Source organism: Hylobates moloch, unplaced genomic scaffold, assembly GCF_009828535.3.
Source record: "Hylobates moloch isolate HMO894 unplaced genomic scaffold, HMol_V3 SCAFFOLD_2008, whole genome shotgun sequence".
NCBI classification, from domain to species: Eukaryota; Metazoa; Chordata; class Mammalia; order Primates; family Hylobatidae; genus Hylobates; species Hylobates moloch.
Genome location: NW_026654283.1, coordinates 92 through 9,319, shown reverse-complemented (window position 1 = coordinate 9,319; position 9,228 = coordinate 92). Strand labels below are relative to the sequence as shown.

Here is a 9,228-nt window from a genome sequence, read left to right as displayed (position 1 = left end):
CTCACCTGCAGGGCAGCACTCACCGCATGAGGGTGCAGCACCTCCCTCACCTGCAGGGCCATCGCTCACTGTCTGAGGAGCTCCCTTACCTGCCTGCCACCCTGTCTTCTCACCTGCTCTCCCAGAGAGGGGCTTGGAAGGGCAGAGCACCCCATGCAGCAGCTCAGCTCCGGGCGTTTTCCTGGCACTGCTGCAGCCAAGCCTCCTAACAGCCCCGAGGGAGTGGCACCTGTGTCCATCTTACAGGTGATGGTCCTGCAGCTCAGAGGTGCTAGGGAACTTGCCAAGAAGGCCCTACCTGCGAGATAGGAATTAGGGGCTAGTGTGTCAGCCATAGCGTGCTGGATGGAGCGTCTGTACCGCCGTTGCTTCAGCTCCGGCTGGCTGTCCTGCGCAAGGGGCTTCCCATCACACTGCCTGTCCCTTCCACTGGTCACCTGCCTTTCCTGGACCACGTCCATGTATTGCCTCCCCCTGCCACTGACATCTGTGGGCCTCCCTCCCTCAGGTCCACCCTGAGCCCCTCAGGGTTGAGACAAGCCTACATGTCCAGGCTCTCCTTAAAGGAATTGCTCTGTAAAAACACAATTTCCAGAGCATTCCACTGGGAAGGCACATGAGGGGCCTGTGCCGCCCTCCCCTTTGGGTCCCAGCACTGACATCCTTCCTGCAGGCTCTGCATTGCTGCGGGAGCCTGGGAGCCAGGAAGCCACTCTCAGATGCGAACAAGGAAATTATGTCTATGGAAAAAAAAGTTTCACTGTGGGCAATTGCCTGAGTCTCCCTGGGACTGGCTTCGTCGCCATGGCAACCCATGTTTGTATTGATGGATTTAGAAAGTGTTATTCTGTTTGATTTCTCCCTGCTGTCCTGGGGCACATGGCTTTGAGCCCCTGCAGTGCAGGAAGAGGCTGGGGAGAGAGCAGTTTAGAGGGTTGTTAAGGTCTGCTGCATAATGAAGGAAGAGAATGGAAAGGAGAAGAGGAGGTGGAGGGAGAAGCCCGACTCATTTTGTCACCCTCTCTGGGACTGAGGAGGCTCCTGGGGATGGCTGGTGGCTGCACCTGATGAGGTCACAGGGTGATGGTGGTTTGCAGAGGACAGAGCAGGCTGCTTGATGGTGTGCATATCCCTGGGGTCTGCAGATGTCAGAACCTTTGCTGGAGGAAGGAGGGACAGGCAGCTTCGTGCTTGGGGAAGTTACAGTGGAGAACTCAAGCAGGGTTTTGTAACTGGAGGCTCATCAGTTGTTCCAAAGCAGTTATCTTAGGAAGGCTCTGTCCAACCGGCCTCATTCTACCCCTCACCCTGCTAAGGAGGCTTCCAGGATGCCCAGGCAATGACCAGAGCCTTCAGAGATGATCATGAGTCCCAGAGATGGTGTTTAACTTGGCTGAGGTCACCGGGGGTAGTGGAGAGGAGACAGAAGCCAGCCACTTATGCATTCAACAGCTACTGACAGAACCCTTCCAGGGGGCCCCTGGAGGGAAGGTGCTGCCTCCTGACTCCTAGGCTCTGGGGCAGGAATGTCTTGAGCATCTTGAGTCCTCCTCTGGCCCGTTCTGACCCTCCGTAGGTCCTCACTTTGTCTTCGTGCCACTGCAGTCCCGTTCACCAACACTGGAAGAAGACTGCAAACGTCTTCCCTGTGTGTCTCCTGAAACAATCCCATAAGCCCTTTTGTCTTTATGAATTGTTGCCAGTGACTGGAGGACTAGAAAAAGACTTGCAAATCCTCACCATGGGTAGTTTTCCAGGAGGAAAACATGCTGGAAATAATGGTATTACTGTCCGTGGTGAATGAGGCTAGACATGTCTCCTTCTGAGCTCAATGGCAATGGAGATTCTAGGCGGAGGAATGGGCTAGCACCTGTTGAAACCTCTGTGCTGAGCTCTGTGAAACACTTTGCAAAAGCAATCTCACTGAATCCAGGTCACAGCTCTATGAGGTAGACCATGTCGGTTCCATGCAATAGGTGATGCTGAGTGAGGAAGTCAGCCGCAGACCATGAGGTCTCCAACTGCTGTATCAGAGAGAAGCTTGGGAAGGGAGGGCAGGTAGAAACCATGGCTGCAAGGCCTCTAAAATTTGCAGAGGCATAGAGAGAGAAAGTAGCATGAAACCCTTAGTAGACAGTGTCTTTCTATGCTGATTGCTCCACCAAGTAAAGGTTAGAACTAGCCAACCTCATGTTCTCTAATGTAGACATTAGACTCTCTTCCAGATGCATCCAGAGTCTTCCCTTCATCTCCTGCTCTCTGAAGTTGTGTCTTGCAAACATCCCATCCATGCAGGACTCCCTTCTACACCCAAGGCAGATGCTCATCCCAGCTCTCCTTGGGCTTATCTGTGGCAGGGGAGCCCAATGTCCCCCCTAAGCAGGCTGTGGGGATTTGGGACAGTAGCAGGTTCTGCTCCTTGAGAAGGGTTGCACACTGCCTTTCTGGGTACACGTGCTCTGGTTATCTGCCGTCCTGGAGAACTCTGCAAACCCATGCTGTTTCTCTTTGATGTCTTGCCTCTGCTGCACCTTCTCTGTACCATTGGCCTTCACTGTATGTGAAAAGGAGACTACCTCTTTATTTTGCAGATATGGAAACTGCACAGGTCATATGGGGTCAGTATGGGTAACTACTTTGCCAAAGTTTATATGGCCAATAAGTTAGAGGGCCAGGGCTCCCAAGACAGGCTGTACAGGTCTGAAGCTGAGACTGTGTCCACCCTGGTCCACTGGCCCCACTCCTCTCCTGCACAGTGGCCCTTCAGCTGTGGAAAGATACACCCTTGAGGCCTTGGAAAGCTGTCCTCACTGTAGTCCCCCATCTGCTCATCTTCTTGTTCCATATGAATTGCAGGCTGAGGATCACATGTCTCTTCAACCCTCCTGGGAGATGTGTTGGGCACCCTGGACGTGGCTTCCTGGAAGTGAGCCTGCCCCATCTTGGATCGTTCCATCCTGGGCCCACCCAGGGTACTGCCTGTCCAGCCTGTGTCTCATCCTTTCTTCAGCAAAAGTTAGACACACCATTCTGACCATCTAGAGTCTAGGGTTCAACCCCCAGTCTGTCCCCAAAGGTCTGGGTTCCCTTAGTTAAGCACCCCTCCCCAGCTTCTCCATCTAGAAAGGGGTTGGAGCTGGGCATGATGGTGAGGACCTGTAGTTCCAGGAGGCAGGTACACAGGAGGCTGTGCGGGGAGGACCGCTTGAGCCCAGGATTTCAAGAAAGATCTGGGCAGTATAATGAGACCCCATCTCTACTAGAAAGAGAGAGAGGAAGGGAGGGAGAGAGAGAAAGAGAGGGAGAAAAAAATAGTGTTTGGGCCAGGGGCCCTTAAAGACCCTTCCTCCTCTCAAAACTCTTTCCATCATTATTCACTGATGATCTACTACGTGCCAGGCTCTGAGCTGGAGGGGACATGAATCAAACCACACAACTAAATGTAAAACTGCGGCCACAACAGGGCTCAGGAGGAGAAAGGCACAGTACACTGACTGGCTGGAACAGGAGGGTTGGGCCCATTTTGGGGTTCAGCTTCCCGGAAGAAGTGATTCCTGACCTGAAAGATGAGTCAGAATCAGTCCTGGGGAGTAGGAGGGAAGAACCCCCAGGCAGAGGGAACAGCCTTTGGGGGTGGGTATCTATCAGGTGATACATTGGACTGGAGGTGGCCTGTGTGGCCAGAGCTGGGGGCATGTACCCTGTGACAAGGGGCAGTTCTCCCTGAAGTCCACTGTACCCTGTGCTTCTCACCAGCAGGGAGAACAAGGGCTCAAAGGAGAGAAGGGCAATCCAGGCATGCCTGGGGAACCGGTGAGTCCCTTGTGCCCCCCTTCCCCCGCAGGGCTGGTTACCTGGAGACCCGCACACCAAAGGCTGACCAGCTCTAGATCTGCACCGTGCATTCCACACACAGGAGCCCCACTGAATGGAAGGCAGACCTTTCTTCTCCTCAGGACACTAGCCACGTCCCCTCCTTGGATCTCAAATTATACCCATTGCAGCGTCCCCGCCCCACCCGCCTATCTGCTCAGAACCAGGGGGATGAGCTGATTCATGGCAACTTGTGTGCTTACAGGGACCAAGGGGCCATCCTGGAGAATTGGGACCTCGGGGACCCGCTGGACCACCGGTAAGAACACCAGCCCTTCCCCTGCTGGCTCAGGGACTTGGAGATCCCAGCCACACTCTCTCCCTCCAGGCCACCCTCCCCAGTTCTCTCCCCTGGCATTTTGGGAGTAGACCCTGGGGAGAGCAGCCCCAATGTGCTGCAGAGACTGAGTGGCCCTCACTAAACGCCCCAGACACAGCCATGGGGCCAGGCCCCACCTCTGTACCCCGGGATGTCCCTACGCTGTCACTAAAGGGTTGGCGTAGGTGAGCTCCGGGTTTCTGCCGTGCTCTCCCTTCTCCTGCTCAGCAGGATCTGGAGAGCAAGGGCCTCTGCACACAGGAGGCACCCTGGTTCCCAGAGGATTTGCAGAACAGGAAATGGATCCCAGCCATGGAGTGGCAATGCTGGTTTAAGTGACACCTGGTACATGTTAGTGCTTTGATTTTGTCATTTTGCTCAGTGTTAGCCTCTGCACTGGATCTTGGTTCTCTGGGAGACTCTGTGCTATGGTAGGAGATCCTGCTGGGGTGACTGGGGACCCTGCCTGGTTGTGTGAGCCCCTCTGAGCTACATTTCTACAGAGGGTCGGTGCTGACCCCTATACCCTGGGTCAGTGGTGAGGATGGAATGAAATCGCGATACGCCCAGCGCCAACAGAGGGCCAGGAAGTAGTGATTTTCTTCACCTTTTAGACGGTGCTCCCGACCCCTTCAGTTTGGAATGATGCTTCTGATGAGCACGGTATCCCCGAGACCTCCCTGCTGTGAGGGAAAACAGCATCACTGAGGGTGTCTTAACCCTGCCCCTCTTTTATTTCCTGTTCAGGGTGCCAAGGGACAGGAAGGTGCACATGGGGCTCCTGGAGCAGCTGGAAACCCTGTGAGTCCCCATGATCGGCCTGCCTTGTGGAGGACCCCTGGAGGGAGGCCCCGCCCAGTGTCTGCTCTGCTCTATGGCTCACTCGAGTGGTTGGTTGGAGTCAGCACAGAGAGAGGTTCTGGCCTCCACCACTTTCGTGGCATTTCTTGACTTTGTCCACATGCCCAGCGAATGAAAGAAATCTCTTTCTATGCACATGTGGATGAGACACACACAGACCTCCCCTTGCAAGTGAGGTTGTTACTCCAAGAAGTGTGCTTACATGCACAACCACATACACGTACTCTACAAACCAGAGAACACACATCCTGTAATACACGTGTGCACACGTATACACACACACACAGCCCGAAACACACAGATGCAGCCAGGAAAACACACAGACACCTCTATGCACACTCCTCAGCTGCTCCTGGCTCACCCATCCTTGGGGCCAGATCCAGGGTGTATTTGATCCCCGTGGGGCTGGCACTTGTTCCCGGAGCTGATTCGGGCTCTGTCTCATGGTGCAGAGCCAGAAAGCTCAGGCTGGACTCTGGAGCTGGTGGGAGGCAGGACGGGCTGCCTCATCCCCGGGTCTCTGGGAAGTGGCAGTGGCAAGAGGAGCAGCGGCAGCACACATCCGGTCTGCTCCTAGCACCACTGCCGGGTCCCTGTACCAGCTAGAGGGTGCTGATATGACCAGGCCACCATGCGTATGGTCAGGTCGGAACTGGGTCTGCCAAGGTAGTGACCAGTGTGGATGCCACAGTGAGGACACATGGCAGCTCCTCCCTGCCTGTGGAGAGAGCCCTGGTTCCAGCCCGCCCTGGAGGGGAATGGAAGCAAAATGTAGGCAAGGAGGAGGCTGAGAGTGTTCTCCATGAGTCCTGACCCTGGAGATGCGCAAAACCCAGGGACAGTGGGGAACAAGGCCTCGAGGAAACATGGGCAGCCTCCAGGGCCATGAGAGCTCCCTGCTTCCCCGCGCCCATAATGTTGACCCACCTGGATGTCCTCACCCACATCTCCTTTCATGGATCATTGCCCAGCCATCAAAGTCTAGTTCAAATCCACTTCTTACCTGATTTTCCAGTCAAAGCCAACACACACACACACCCACTCACAAACATGCACACACGCATGTGCACACACACACACCTCCATAAACAGGTGTGCACACACACGAGTACACACACACCTCCACAAACATGCACACATGCATGCACACATCTCCACAAACATGCACACACACAGGCATGCACACTCACCTCCAGAAACATGCACGCATGCACACGCACACACACACCTCCACAAACATGCACACACGCACGTGCACGCACACACACACCTCCACAAGCATGCACACATGCACGCACACGCACGCACACACATCTCCACAAACATGCACACATGCAGGTGTGCACATGCACCTCCACAAACATACATGCATGTGCATGCACACACACACCTCCACAAACATGCACACATACACACAAGTCCACAAACATGCACACACACGTGCATGCACACACACACGCACACACACATACACGTCCACAAACATGCACACACGCATGTGCACACATACACACACACATATGCAACTGAGATCTGAACCGTTCCATTTTCAATGTTTCCTTTTCCTCATGCACTTAGGATAAGGCCAAACCTCACCTGAGATCCTTTTCTGTGGTTAGGTCCCAGCCCTTCTCTGCCCACTGCCAGGCTCCTCCACACCCCTGTGCCTTAGCTCTAAGGAACTTCCAGAGTCCTCCTGCCCTCCTGCCTCTCACCTCTGTGCCAGAAGCCCACTCACCTGAGGCTTGGTGCTTGGGACACCACGGCCCTCTAGGGAGGAGGTTCATGTCTGCAGGGGCTGTCAGGTCAGCAGCAGTTCCAGCACATCGCGATGAATTGAGTATGAGGCAGCTTTGCAGAGAGAGTTGGGGCAACTACTTATAATCAATGCGTTTGGCCTAGTTTCTTAACTTCTGTCTCTGAACAGGGTGCTCCTGGACATGTCAGTTCCCCTGGTCCCAGTGGCCCTCCAGGAAGTGTGGTGAGTAATTGGGAGAGGGCATATGCACTGCCCAGCCACCAAGCTAGTTAATGTATCCTCCCCAAAAGCCAGAGGTGTAGGCATCCTCACTCCCATTTTCCAGATGGAGGCACTGCTGTCCTGACATAGACCACCCAGAAAGTTCACACACCTGAGCCCTAGGCAACTCGCCAGCTATCCAGAGGGTAAATGCAGCTGTTGGCATCTGCAGAAAGTCTGTACATTTCACTGTTGTTGGAATCAACACCCTAGTTTGCTTCAGAAGAAACAAAATGAACCTAAAGAAGTCAAAGGTCCCCTGACGGCTATTGGGAGACCTGGATTCGAATCCTAGCTCTTCTATTAATTGACGTGATGATCTTGGCAAGCCCCTCCTTGAGGTCTCAGCTAGTTCATCTGCAAAATGGAGACAATAGCTTGGCTGCATTACCTTTAGGGTTGCATCTTTTTTGGCCTAATGAGATTCTGCCTTTTCCATGTCGAGGCCCAAGGTGTCCGCTAAAGGACCAGCTTTAAGATTCACCATAAACACCAGTTTAGACTTGAACATTATTCAACAAAACACTCCATGACATCTAGTCAAGGGCAACAAAGCATTTTTCCCCCACAATAGATTTAGGTCAGTCTTGTTTCTTCATCAAACCTTTATAGGTAATAAGCATAGTAGCTTAGAGGACTGAGCCTTTATACCTGCCAGGCATCGTACTAAGCACATGACATGTGTTCATTAATGTAATCCACACAGCAACCCTGCTGGAGGAATATTATTATTTTACATGGAGGCTTCCTGAAGCCCAGCCTGCATTCTTCTGGCTGGGGGTCTTCTCTGGCCTCTGGAGAGTATGTTGTTGGGCCACGTGATGGGTGGCCAGCAGCACCACCAGCAGAATAGCTCAGATCGCTTGTCCTCAGCTGTCGTCACTCTGAGGGTATATCCTGCACAATATCCCAGAGTCACAGCAGGACAGAGCTCCAGTGGCCAACAAGTGTATTTCTTGCTGCCTGTTCTCCCCTGCTTTATTTATTTTTATTTTTATTTTTTGAGGTGGAGTTTAGCTTTGTCACCCAGGCTGGGGTGCAGTGGCATGATCTTGGCTCACTACAAACTCTGCCTCCTGGGTTCAAGTGATTCTCCTGCCTCAGCTTCCCAAGTAGCTGGGATTACAGGGGCGTGCCTCCATGCCCAGCTAATTTTTGTATTTTAGTGGAGATGGGGTTTCACCATGTTGGCCAGGCTGGTCTTGAACTCCTGACCTCAAGTGATCCCTCCGCCTTGGCCTCACAGAGTGCTGGGATTACAGGCATGAGTGTTCTCCCCTTTTTGGTTCTCTGTTTCCCTACTATTGCATCCATGGGATACTTGCACTTAAACCATGTCTCAAAGTCAGCCTTTGGGGGACTCCAAAGACACTGTTGGAGCAGATGCCCCAAAGCTAAGGCTGGGTTCTTAAGGCCATCGTCATCCTCCCTGAGTGTTCACCATGGCAGGCCATGCCTTCTGAGAGTTCACAGCTCAGAGCAGGTGGCAAAGCTTCCAGCAGACCATGACTGCTGTTAAGAGCTCTGATGTGCACAGTTATAAGTCCAGGCCCCCCGGGAGAGCAGCAGTCACAGGCAGAGAGGAGATAGAGCTTTGGGGAATTTAAATAAGGGATGGGAATTGGGTGGGAGCTGTAGTCGTTGACTTCAGGGGGACCTGATGATTCTTCCCTGGGGGTCATGAGCCACCAAGAGTGACCAGTCATCTTTAAATTCATCACATCCATAATCTTCCTTTCCACAGGGTGCTCCTGGCCTCAGAGGCCCCCCTGGGAAAGATGGGGAGCGTGGTGAGAAGGTAAGACCAATATGATCTCTCAGCACACAAGTGAATATCCTTAACTTCTTACAGGCACTGAAGGAGCAGCTCACTCTGCTTGGGCCTGGTTTAGGAACCAGCAATCAGAAGGGGTTTACTAAGTAGGAGGGAGAGGAAGACCGTGCCGTCCCATTGGCTCATTCCTTCCTCACAACAGACCTGAGAATCAGACAAGTGCCCATTCGACAGATGTGGAGACTGAGCCTCTGAGAAGTTAATTAGTTCGCCCTATGTCTCATGGCAAATGAGCTACAGAGCTAGGTCTGTCTGACTCCAAATCCTGTTTTCTCTCAATTCAGTGCACCAACTTATGCATTCTACACCTATGCTCACACA

At 53.2% G+C, this 9,228-nt stretch overlaps 1 protein-coding gene across 1 annotated transcript; it reads left to right on the top strand.

Moving 5' to 3' along the window:
* Positions 1–3,776: 3,776 nt before the first annotated feature.
* LOC116464869 (collagen alpha-1(XXII) chain-like) lies at positions 3,777–8,871 on the top strand (the record flags this gene model as incomplete). The annotated part of the gene is made up of 5 exons (XM_032148112.2): positions 3,777–3,813; positions 4,079–4,132; positions 4,940–4,993; positions 6,981–7,034; positions 8,818–8,871. Coding segments are annotated over exons 1-5 (231 nt in total), but the record flags the coding sequence as incomplete, so codon positions are not given.
* Positions 8,872–9,228: the final 357 nt, after the last annotated feature.